Genomic DNA, 12,966 nt, shown 5'->3' with positions numbered 1-12,966 from the left:
TCAGTTTTGGTGAGTTTTCTAGGATAAAGAAGCAAGGGAAAAAACCTTACCAAGTTTCTGAGTTCACTATAAGGCATCTCTGACTGAAATATGAGGATAGTCATTTTTCGGTCGATGTGCCACCTCTCACGCGGTCTTGAAAAAAAGTCGTTCTTAAGAATTGAATTTTTTGGAGGGTGTGAGACCTAGGTGGAGCTACAAAAAAAAGAGAACCCAAAAGACTCAAAATACTTAGCCTTAAGACAGCAGCATCATTATAAATTAGCGAGTGATGTGAAATTGAATCGCTTTCCTTTAATTTGCAGTTACTTCCATTACAACGAAATGCGAGAACTACCGGTCGGTTTCTTCTCGAACATGAAATATTTAATAACAGCGTAAGTCAGTGAAATATTCTCGATGTCTGGAGATGTCCAATTGAGAAATTTTATTTATCTTTATACATTAAAGCAACATGTATAGTATTATTATTATCCTTTCATTGTCTTAAATTCAAAATCAAAATTTTCAATTTTCTTCCCCTTTTGTGACTCATGTCAACTCTTTTAATGAACCGTAGGACTGTAGACACCAACCTGATGTGTTGCCATTTAACGAAGGAGGACGCAGATTGCGACTTTGCTTATGTCGACAGCTTCGCCAGCTGTGAAACTATGTTCAGAGATCAAGCCCCTAGGATATGTCTCTGGGTGGTCGGAATTATGTCGTTGGTTGGTTCTGTGTTTGTCATCGTGTGGCGGTTGGTGTTTAAGGAGACAAAGGAGAAGAATAAGATACAGTCTATCATGTTGATACATTTGGCCGGGTCTGATGGACTGATGGGTATCTACCTTATCATAATAGGTGTAATGGATGCCATTTGGGCAGGGCAGTATTTCTTGCATGACTATAACTGGCGTTCAAGTGTGTCATGTCAGATAACAGGTGCCATTGCCGTGTTGTCAAGTGAGGTGTCTGTTATGACGATTTGTTTGATATCCGCCGACCGGGTTAAGAATATTCTGTTCCCCTATCGTGGAAAGTCCCTTACAATCAAGGTTACGCACTTTCTGTGTTTCCTTATCTGGATTGTTGGTGGGTTAATTGCATTTATTCCCACGGTGGGCATCGACTACTTTGGTAGTCGCCAAAAAGGTCACCACTTTTATGGCAGATCAGTTGTATGTCTCCCATTGCAGCTTTCTGCCGATAAGCCCTCAGGCTGGGAGTACTCTGTTGCCATGTTTGTTGGTTTAAACTTTACTCTTGTGTTCTTCGTCGTTGTGGCCTACTCCATGATTATCTACAAATCCTGCACATCAAACCGGCGCCTGGCTCAGCAAGGGACCGAAAGAGAGAGGAGAATGAAAGCCAAGCAAAGGGCAGCCGATCTGAGGAGGGAGGCCTCCCTCGCCAAAAGAGTGTTCTTCATTGTCCTTACCGACTGTGTCTGCTGGCTACCCATTGTGGTTATTGGAATGAGGTCTCTCTTGGAAAAATCCTTCCCTACACCTGGTGACCTGGCAGTTTGGATCGCAGTCTTTGTTCTGCCGGTTAACTCTGCCATTAATCCCATTCTCTACACTTTATCAACAAAACAGGTAATAACACGCAACCTTCAAATCTTTACTGAAACTTCTTTCTGCTACTGGATCAGCTGAAATTAAAGGATACTTTTATAAATGTTTTGTTCTATGCTGTGAAGAGTGTAAGCTGAACTAGTTTAAGCAAAAGCATTCCGTTTGGCACGAAGAAAATTTATCGGGTTTTGATATTTGAATATTTTGCGGAGTATCTTTGAACTGAAATAAACAATTTTTTTAAAAAATCGAGTTTGCAGATGGGATTTGAACCCACGACCCTCCGTGATCTAGTCGGATGCTCTAACCACTGAGCTACAGGAGACTCTATGGTGAGCAAGGGTCAATTAGTGGGTATTATCTTTGATCTGCCAAAAAAACCAAAAAAGATTCACGTAGAAAAAACTCTTACAGTTCGTGTCATCCTTTTGAGTAGTAAGGTGTATTATAGAACTCAGGAAAATTTTCTGATAAATGGAAGGTGCTGTAACGAACTAACCAGTTAAAAGTTGTCAATTTGATGCCCCTTCACTGTTCGGTCATCTACAACGAAAAATATATTAGTGTCACTCGATATTAGATAAACAAGTCTAATTAAGCCGCTAAGTTCCATAAACTAAAATACTAACGGCTTCTGTTTTTTTTGCTGCACATGTCTCAAATTGCGTAGGTAAAGAAATGTAAATTTGTCTGTTTTCAAGGTATAAAACTTCTGTTGAGGTGAAAAGATCTCACGGAAACAAAATGAGTCACAACCAACAAAATCGGTTCTGTTTCTGGATCTCACACCAGGCAATAGTGGCAAAGTACTCTGAGCATTTGAAACCTTCATGTCGATCATGTAAACAATAGACCGCACTCTCGGCGGGCTTACCAGCATAACATTCCACGCGAAATGTTGGGAAGACTTAAAAAAAGAGTTTTAAATCAGGAATCAAAAGCGACGGATCTACTACATTTTCGAGTTTTTTACAGACATCCTAAGAGAGTTGTGTGGTTGTTATTTTTCAAAACTAGTTTAGAATTGATCAGTTCAGGCAACGATAGGTGTTTAACCAATCAGCACGCATAGTATTTCAAATATTTTCTTTGCTTTTTGTTCTTGATGACTTACATTTAGGTACGACGTGTTTTGAACGCTAAATTCCAACAGTTCAGGAGCTATTTGATCGGAAAATGTGTACGAACTCAGAACAATGAAGGTAAGTTTATCGAAAACCATCCTTCGGAGATGAGGACAGTTCTTTTCTTGTGCAGTAAAAATGCACGAAAGTTTATTTTACGTCAAGTAATGTTTTGAACAGCTTTTATCTCTCGAACAGCCATAGGTATGAGAGTTAGTTTCTCACTTGAACAAATGCGCAGGTACAACATTTTAAAAGGTACCTCTAATTAGTTTGATTTTCATCGGTTGGGGGTAGTACAGGAAAGAACTGTTCAGTGCCGGTTACAATGACTGACGTTTCGACAGCCTGTGCGGAGTTCGATGTCGTCATCAGAGTCCAGTGAGGAGTTGCAGGGTTAAGAGTTGTCTTCTGTGATGTTAGAGGTTAAATTGATTGTACAGTAATGGTCCTACAGATTTGCTTCACTCAATTTCATAAGTTCTGCAAATCTGATTGAGTTTTATTGCCACGCGATTACTTTCTGGCGATTGGACCTCTTTATGATTAGCCTAAAAAATTACTATCTCTGATGATGCTGATTATTGCTTCATATATGAAACACCGATTTTACAATTATGAGAAATAAGGTTAAAACCATTTGAACGTGTTAAATAAATGTCATCGCTGTTTCCAAAGGTCAAGAGGAGGGCATGGAAATGCAAGTCATCGAAAAAGGTAAGAAACATTTACTCAGCTCAAGAAAACGTGCGGGAAAGTCGCTTGATTTTTTCTGAATTGTTCGGGTAATTCGGCAACACAAGATTATGGTAAGGCACATTTAGGGAGTGGGAACCATTAATTTCTTTTCCCTTCCAAACCCTTTTTTTCCCTAACGGAGAAATTTTTGCTTAGTTTGTCGCATTTTTGACATGCAATCAATAGTAGCAATAACAAAGATGAAAGTTCCCTTATTGAGAGCAAATGTGGCCAAAAATCGATTATTTTCCAAATATCGTGGCAACAGCCAAAAATCGATTCGGCTCATATTCTCAAGTTAGATGGGCTTTACAAAGAAAAATATATACTGCTTGCTTTGTTTGGCTGAATATCGATTTATTTTCTAGAAAATCGATAGTAGCTGAATTCAACCTAAATTTAGCTGGGAAGAATAGTCAACACCTCCTGATAACGATTGTTTACAAATCGTGTCTCGGGGTTTCACTATACCTGTCCAATTTCGTTGAAAAGGAGGCTGTAATTACTTCGAGAGATTTTTGTTTAGATATATAGGATATATATATATATATATATATATATATATATATATATATATATATATAAAGGAAAAAAAAAATAAATAAGTCTTCAACCGAACCGCGAACCAACTGTATGCGGAAGGTTGCCGAGATGCATTTTACCGCTTTTGGAGAGACTGCCCCTAAATGATGTTTAGAACAAGTGAGACGTGCTGAAATGGATACCTGAGCTGTGTTCAAACGCTAGTCGTGTGTAACAAAACTTCGTTTCTCTGATTTTGTGATCTGGATGAAATACGGAGAGTTAGCTAGTTACTTTAAGTAATATTTGCCACTTTGACCCCAATTTACGTGAAAACCAAGCTGAAGTAATTCGAATCAGGATGTAAAAGTTTTTCGTTTTCTTTCTTCAATGGAAGGCTCAGTTGGCTGTTAAGGATTCCTTTTTACTTCCTTTTCTATAAAGTTCCTCTATACATCAAAGAAACTTATTACCAAGAATCTGTAGAAGCTTAGAGAAAAAGTACTTATAATGTAGTATTCTTCTGTTTTGGTCCTCCTTAATCACGGGTATGGTGGTATTTATCCTCTGTTCATTCATCCGTTTGTTCACTTAGGTTCTGCTGAGTTAATTGCTCAGCTTCAGCAGATGCAACTCGATGCAAGCAAAGTAAATGACAAGACAGACCTAAAAAATGAGTTGAAGAAAATTTCTTCAGACAAGGGCTTCAGAATTGTTGACAATGACGGATCAGGAAATTGCATGTTCTATGCTTTGTCAGATCAACTGGAAATTGCTATGAGAATCAAGATCAAGCATGACGAATTAAGACAAATGTTGGTCCAGTACCTCCGAAAAAACCCGGAGCTAGTAAGTTGATGTCTTACACTCTGGGTTAACCACTGTTAATTTAGGAGCACCATAAACATTAACTACCTCAGTGTCGGTGAAAATAATGGATAATCACCTTGCCTTTTTGCCTCGGTACATACCCAACCCTATTCACCTTTATTTCCACGAATGATATTGTAATATGTCTGGATTTATCGTGAAAATACTCTGTGTTGTTCAAGTGTTTTAGTATAGACCATGTCCGGGTCACGGATGAATTCACACCTCCTTGTGAAAACTAAGGGACTCTGTCTTGCGGAGAAAGGGCTAACCCAAGGTTTTTCAAAAGTACTTCTCACTTGAATCTACCACAGACGGGACAATCCTAATTGGATAACCTTGACTCTGGATGAGGTGGACGCTAGATGTTCAGGAGTTGAGACTGCAACGTCCAGTGTAGATCTTTGTGTTCACTACTGTGATTGGTTATTATTCGTTCTTACCGTTGTTTAGTATCTCTTTGTTAATTCCTCATTCGATGACTCCTTCCAACATACTCAAACTGATCCAGTCTACCATTAACTTTACACTCTAAGTTTTTCTCTCTATTTTACTCTCCTCTCAGCCGAATGGAACAAATCTGTTTAACTTCGTCCATGGACATCAATCATGGACTGATTACTTAACGTACATGGAGCAAGATGGTGCTTGGGGTGACCATGTTTTTCTAAGTGCCGCTGCAAACCGCTACAAAACTTGCATTCGTGTGGTCAGCAGTCTTAATCCTACTCACGATGTTATCTTACGGCCTCAATGTCCTGTTGACAAAAGCAGGACACTTGTGTTGGGACACATCCATGAAGTACACTATGTCAGCCTTCACTCCACACAAGGTACAATTCTTTACATTACAATCAGGAAATGAAGTGTGTTTACGGTGATATTTTGTGTAATTATCTACATCGAAATAAAAACCATGAACAAAAAATAAAAATAGGCGAATAAAATACAAACGTGGTGCGCTTGAACTGTCAGATAAAAAGTTTTGTTTTGATGGGGTCAGATTGAGTGCTAAGTGGTTAGGGGCAGGAAACGTTAATTTCCCACGCACGAGATTACTGTGTGGTGGATGTCCTCCCTTGGGTGGGATGGGCGGGTGTTGGCCCTGAAAAGCCCCTCTGGGGAGTTGTCAGTTAACCTATGTATGTATGTATGTATGTATGTATGTATGTAGGTATGTATGTAAGTGTTGGTTTTCTGTCTTTGATGAAGAGCATTTCAGAAATTAAACAATCCAGCTTCCGACGGCATTTCTTGAGTATGGTAAACTGGTCACGAAGATCTGTTTTCCTTAGACTGTGTACGTCTCGTAGGTGTTTACCAATGACAGAGTGCTTGTGCTCATTGATGCGCTGAAATAGGTGTCGGCACGTAAAGCCGACATAATCTGCGTCGCACAGATCACATTTGTATTCATAAACAGCGCATTGTTCGTTAACAAGAGGTGGTTTGGGTTCCGTCACTTCGATCTCATCAGTAGTTTTCTTACTCGTAAACACTAGGCACAAATAGCTGTTAATTTTCTTCGCGAGATCGGAGAGCTGTCCTCGTACTTAGTCAACTGACCTTTGATCTTTAAATGGTATAATGATTCCAACGGGCTTCTTAACCTTAAGCGCTTGTTTTCAGTCTTGAGAAGCGATGAATCTAGTGATTGCACAGTTCATGAGTCTCTCAGGGTACTTAAGCTTGAGAAAGTTCTCTTTGACGTTGTCACATTCGGCAGCGAAAAGGTCAGGTGAAGATGAGAGTCGATGTACACGATTTAACATAGTCTTTAGAAGAGATCGTTTAAAGCTATTAACGACGTGGCTTTAGTAATGGAGAAGAAGACCTTTATCTGTTGTTTTCCTGTAGAAGCATGTTCTAACTTGGCTACCCATCTTCATAAGTTCCATTCCGATGAAAGGAAGTCTTCCATTGACTGCTACTTCCATGACGGTAAAGTTAAGTGTAGGGTGGGCTTTATTCAGCGTTTCAAGAAAGGCACTAGCAATTGGAATGTCCTGTACCACGGCTAAGGTGTCATACAAGTACCTTCTATAGAAATAGGGTAGTTTCCTTTCTCTTTGAAGCTTCTCCTCAATGGAACACATGAATCTATTTTCCATGAGCAGTCGTAGTGGTGATCCCATGGCTACACCATCTATTTATTCGTAAAGGCTGCCATTAAACTAGAAAAGTTGATGTTTTGTAGCCGCTCTTAGAAGGGCAACGAGATCATCTCGGCTGATGCTCAGGTTGTATGTCACATTGAACCAGTTCTCACTGAAAACTTTGTTAGTGAGGATCTTTATTGTTTCTTCGAGGGGCACATTAGTGAAGAGAGAAGATACGTCATATGATATTAAAAAATCACACTCACTAAACCACACCTCCTTGATATCATCGGCAAACTGGAAAACATCAGTGATTCAGTGTGTGTTAACCGAAAGCGGTTTTAGTTTCTCATCGAGCCAATTCGCAAGAGCATAATTATATGTGTTTGTGGCAGACAAGATTAGTGGCAAAGCCAATCGTTGTTTATGCTTCTTGGGCAGACCGTATAGGTGTGCCAGTCTCGAGCCTTTCTGGCAAATAGGATCAGCGATATGTTTAGGAAGAATTTTTTGAACCACGGACTCCAGATCTTTCTCTTTTCCTAGTAGAGGGTGATAATGTTGGGGTGGTCTACCCCTTGTACTTGGTTTTTACAAGGATACTGGCTTGAATTTCGTTTCATCGCTGATCGATGAACTCCACACTTAATAATCATACATAGTCAGATCTGTCCATGACGACAACACCTGACACCCAACACCTTTGTCTGTTTTCGAGATTTTGATATCATCCCTTTTTTTCAGTCGGCTGAGGGATCTTTGTAACGTTCTAGGCGGTCTTGGACTTTTCCGTTCACTGTAGTTAAATACAATAGACCGGAGTGTGGCTGTGATCTACTCTTTTTTGTGGTCAGAGACAGAAAAGAGACTCAAGACCGAAAACAGGCGCTTGAGGTTATTAAGCCCGGTTCGGATTATTATATCATTTAAAAATCAACGGTCAGCCGACTTAGTATGAGGACAGCTCTCCGATCTCGCGAAGAAAATTAACAGCGATGTGTGCCCGGTGTTTACGAGCAAGAAAACTGCTGATGAGATCAAAGTGACGGAACCCAAACCACCTCTTGTTGACGAACAATGTGTTGTTTATGAATACAAATGTGATCTGTGCGACGCAGATTATGTCGGCTCTGCGTGCCGACACCTATTTCAGCGCATCAACGAGCACAAGCACTCTTTCATTGGTAAACACCTACGAGACGTACACAATCTAAGGAACAAAGATCTTCGTGAACAAATTAGCATCCTCAAGAAATGCCGTCGGAAGTTGGATTGTTTAATTTATGAAATGCTCGTTATCAAAGATAGAAAACCAACACTTAACACTCAATCTGTATCCATAACAGCAAAACTTTTTATCGAAAAGTTTAAGCGCACCACGCTTGTATTTTACTCACCTATTTATATTTTTTATTTATCGTTTTTATTTCTTAATCATATGCATTGAGAGCTTCACACGTACTTTTCTATATAATAAACTCACAAAATTATCTACATCACCTAGGAAAGAGGGGGAGGCTCTATCGTTCTCTGCTATAAGCCGCTGTCAAATGATCACTGTCAATATGACCTGAATTTAACAAAGTACTGACTTGTGAAAATGTTTGTCTGTAATTTCACCAAATACTATTCGGGACGAGTGCGGCTGACCGCCATATTTACTTCTGCGCGTATCAAAACAAACCAAAATGTACTCCGTTTCTTCTGTAGGCTTTGAACAAATCGGCCTGATGAAAGGGGTTTTATTTCTTATTTATTTAGCTTTATATCTATTGCTGTTTGGGGTAAATCCAACTAGTCGTTTTTCGCCTCACTCCTTTTAAGTTCGAAGTTGTCGTTGTATTAAATAGTGGTGAGCCGCGATTGCACACTTACTTTGTCTGCTAGTGTTGTAAAGACCTTCGGCTTCCAAAAGCCAGATTTTCATTCGATTATTTTGTTTAGCACATACTTAAATAACCGGTTACTTTTGACCTATTTTTGATCTTACTAGAAGATGATCGGATAACTTCAATTAGATGGTGCAAATAAACTATCAAGAATTGCTCAAAATTTTCAGCTTCAAAAGCGGCATTTTGGCGGAATTCAGTTATCATGGATTTTCTCAAAAATAAATCGATATTCAGCCAAACGAAGACCCATCAAGCTTTGGAGTATGGGCGAAATTGATTTTTCCAGCTGTTGCCACCAAATGTGTGACCCGTTGGTAACATTCACTCTTAAGCACAGATATGCGGCGTCGTGTTTATAAATCAGATTAACTAATTAATAATAAATTGGAGGAGGCGGCGTGGCTGAGTGATTAAGGTGCTGGACTTGTAATCCGGTGTCCCGGGCTCGAGTTCTCCACCCTGCCATTTACTTGATTAGTTCTCGGCTGCACCTAATTCAACTCTTCGGCTGCGCCCTATAAATAACCCACCGGTCTGCCTCCTGCCTGTGAGGATTTTTAAGCACCTAGTTAGTCTATATTGTAGCTGAAAAGCCCCTACGGAAGAGCTTCAACTAATTTATTTATTTATTCATTTATTTATGTATTTTATTAATCAAGTGAATAAGAAAGAGACAGGTATCTATATCCAGTCGCAGGCTTGTGTAGTTCATGTTACTGAGGACGAAGTTCGGCTTAAGCTCCTTGAAAATAATGACTACTTCATGAGTGAATAACGCGGTTGTTGCTAACGTTTTTCTCTGCTTGTTTGTTCGTTTTTCGCCAGCTCAACATCAGGGAATGGAAATAAGAGTTATCGAAGAAGGTATGCACTTAATTCACCTCTCCACAGACTACAATAAATTTGAGAGCGCAACATCTAGTAGTCGAAAACCAAAAACGAAACCAATGAACACTGAGAAATTCATGTAACTTAAAAAGTTTGGGATGACCTTTTTTTTCAATTTGCCATAATCTAAGGAACGTGTAAAAGGTTATTTGACCTCCAGTTTGAAGTTTACCTACCTCCATATTTTGAGCCAGTTTAATGACTGCAGTTTTCCGCTGTATAATAAGTTTGATTTTACCTAAATTGATTCTCGTTTGTTATCTAGAGAGGAAAAGACTCATAGACGAAGTCACCACTAACAATGCGTCTATTTTTATTATAAAAACAAATGGATTCCATGTTGCCGTGGGTCTACTTTTAAATTTCTCATAGAAAACGTCAAAATGGGCTTGGAACATCCCAGACACACCCCGCTAAGCCCCGTATATCACATTTTGACGTCATCTGTTTTGAAGAAAGTATGGTTTACCACTGAACTGACGCCTAGCAACATAGAATCTACTTGTTTGTTCGACAGTGAAAACTCTAGAAATAACGGTTTTAAGGTATTAAAGAGAAAAGAGATATTCGGAAAGAGCAAAACCGGAGCGCAAATGATTAGGGATGGAGAAGTTACACGATGCGGTTACCAAATGTTGAAAGGAACGACATGGCTTATCCAGCGAACTAAAGCCACGAGAGGAAGAACTTCGTAAACTTATTCCCCTTTTTGTGTTTTCTTTGTTGAACACAGTACAAAATCAAGAAGAAACGGGGAGCGCTGTCGATAGTGAGGACGAATCGCAAGAAGAACAAGGAGAGGGTGAGCAACATGCAGGCTCAGGCAAAGATAATGAGGAACCCACTGAACCTCAGCAAACTGAACTTGAACAAGGCCAAGAACCAAAACAAGGCCAAGACGAACCTACTGAACAACGACAAGTTGAACGAGAGCAAGACGAAGAACCAAAACGAGATCAAAAGGAAGCCAATGAACAGGAGCAAGTTCAATCTAAACGAGACGAAGAACCAAAAGATGACAACAAAGCAGCCACTACAAAGCAGGAAGTTGAACCAGATCAATCAAAGGGAAACGAAGATGTACGTGAACAGCAGCCAAAAGAAAAAGAGCTGAAAGAAGACCATGAAAAACCTGGGCGGGAGCAAGCCGAAACTGCGGAAGAAGAGCCAAAAAGAGACAACCAGGAATTCAAACAGCACCGCACTCAACAAGAAGAGAAAAAAGAACTTAAAGCCGACCATGGGCTAAAGGATGGTGCTAAAGAAGACGAAAAGTCCAAAGGAAATCAAAAGGAAGGTGGACAGCGACAAAAAGAAAATGAGCAAGATGAAGAAGAACATGGAAAGAAATATGAAGCAACTGAAAAGCAGCGAGTTCATTGTGATAGAAAGGACCGAGAAAAAGTCCATAATGATCCTAAACATGAAGAAATTGAACGAGACAAACCAAGAGGAATGTATGAGGAACCCAACCAAAAAACTTCAAAGCGAGGCAATGAGGACCCCCAACAACGGGGTAAGAAGTCTATGGAAAATGAGTCACCACGACACCAGCAGCTGATTATGGACGAAGGTATGTTTTACCACCCTCCGTTTCGGCTAAATTTATAGTTTTGGAGAATTGATTTCTCGTTCATTAGGCTGGGTGGAGGAAATATTTCTTGGTTTTTCCAAAACTCATAGTTTTACCTTTGTTATTAGGTAGCAATGTGTCATTGAGGTGTCTTGATAGTGAGTTACTGTTTTGTTCAACAGAACAAGATGAAGAAGATGATATGGTGCTGGACACACATTTGTAACCGGTAGCACTGACTTATCAAGTCCTTTTAGTTCTAATCATTGCGATAGAAGTAGAAAGATAGCATACTGTTATGTCATGAAAATAATACATTTACTTTACCAAAAACACTTTCAGAGCCAGATAAGATAAGAAAAGTTTCAAAGTAACTAGTGCGAACCTGGGATATTTGTTTTCATCGATTGATCGTCTAGGTTGTCCGAAAGTTTGGTATGCGGAATAAGATCTCTGGAAGGCATGCTTACGGTTTTATCGTGCTTCCAGTGTTGTCAGAAGTTTCAATAACTTATTTTATTTCAATATTATTAAGTTTACATGTACTTACAAACACGACTTAGCTATTAACTCAGCATTCAGTTGCATACATTACTCATTATTGACTTCAGCCCTAGTGTATTATTTACTAGGTGGCCTCTGTGTTATGACCATGTTAAGCCACTAATCGTATTTACACGTGTATTGAATGCACAGGTCAGATAATGCATGTTCATCAGTCTGTCTCATTTACTTACTCACAATTGTTGTTAATGTATGACTTAAGTTGATTTTGTAGGAGCCTGAACAAAAAAGACAAAAAAAATGTATTGCAAAAGTGTAACCCAAGTAAGGATCTTATCAAAAGTGTTAAATGTTCCTGCCTTATTAAAAGAAATAATGATAATATTTCATCCCTCACTTCTTTTGTTATCTAATAATTGAACCATCCTGGAGTTCAATTTAGTTTAAAGACTATCTCATAGCTGAAACGTCACCTGGAAAACATTTCAGTTGATGTAGGATTGTTTTCAGATATGGTGTCGCTTCTAGCACTAAGCTTCCACTCTTACTCTCCCCGTTAGGTTTCAATAGCCTTCCATTCCTCCTTAGGTACAAATATTTAGAATAAGTTTAGAATTTTTTTTGGAGGTTATGGATAGTTAGTACTTGAACTAGTCTCCCGGATATTCTCTCTCTCGAATCAAGTCATCAGTTGAAAAACCTCTCATGTCCAAAACACAAAAACAGATTCTAACGGTTTTCTGTTGAAATAGGCAAGTCTGACCGCGAGATAGAAGCCGTGAATCGGCTGAAATAAGACATTTGGAGATCGACACATCTGTAAGATACATATTTTACCATCGGTCATTTTATCAGCTGGCTGGGGGGGGGGGGGGGTTGTCGTTTTATTTTGGTTATGTTACAATAAAATTACCCTAACCTCGACTAAGGCTCTGTAGCCACTCCTTCCCCCTATTGGTAATTATGATCATCACGACTCTCCCACCTTCCCCTAATGGTGGTCATGTCAAACTACCAATATAAAAAAATCTGTACGGGTTATTGCTCTGACAAGGACACAGGTGAGGAGTTCATTATTTTTCAATTTTTTTTTTCAACAAGCTTTGTTCACTGAAGCTTCGTTGATAAGTTTCCTATACCAACTAAATTGCAGTTCCAAATAACTTTTCCTGGAACTTTCTGAAGAAGGTTTTTTAC

General features: G+C 39.3%; 1 protein-coding gene and 1 pseudogene across 1 annotated transcript; one reads left to right on the top strand and one right to left on the bottom strand.

The window, feature by feature from the left end:
• The first annotated feature begins 288 nt into the window (after positions 1-288).
• Positions 289-12,153, top strand: LOC111335401 (uncharacterized). The gene is made up of 9 exons (XM_088751305.1): positions 289-377; positions 560-1,580; positions 2,680-2,761; positions 3,362-3,400; positions 4,539-4,792; positions 5,379-5,646; positions 9,630-9,668; positions 10,426-11,265; positions 11,448-12,153. The coding sequence occupies exons 1-9, from the start codon at positions 325-327 to the stop codon at positions 11,489-11,491; spliced, it is 2,640 nt and encodes an 879-aa protein (XP_088607431.1). The 5' UTR covers positions 289-324; the 3' UTR covers positions 11,492-12,153.
• LOC148737367 (uncharacterized) lies at positions 5,785-6,948 on the bottom strand (annotated as a pseudogene).
• Positions 12,154-12,966: the final 813 nt, after the last annotated feature.

The sequence above is a fragment of the Stylophora pistillata genome, chromosome 2, assembly GCF_964205215.1.
Source record: "Stylophora pistillata chromosome 2, jaStyPist1.2, whole genome shotgun sequence".
Classification (NCBI taxonomy): domain Eukaryota; kingdom Metazoa; phylum Cnidaria; class Anthozoa; order Scleractinia; family Pocilloporidae; genus Stylophora; species Stylophora pistillata.
This window is presented reverse-complemented; position numbering and strand designations above follow the sequence as displayed.

Coding starts and splice junctions, on each gene's coding strand:
- LOC111335401 (XM_088751305.1), top strand. CDS start 325: ATGCGAGAACTACCGGTCGGTTTCTTCTCGAACATGAAATATTTAATA. Junction 3,401..4,538: donor AATGCAAGTCATCGAAAAAG/GTAAGAAACATT, acceptor TTGTTCACTTAG/GTTCTGCTGAGTTAATTGCT. Junction 9,669..10,425: donor AATAAGAGTTATCGAAGAAG/GTATGCACTTAA, acceptor TGTTGAACACAG/TACAAAATCAAGAAGAAACG.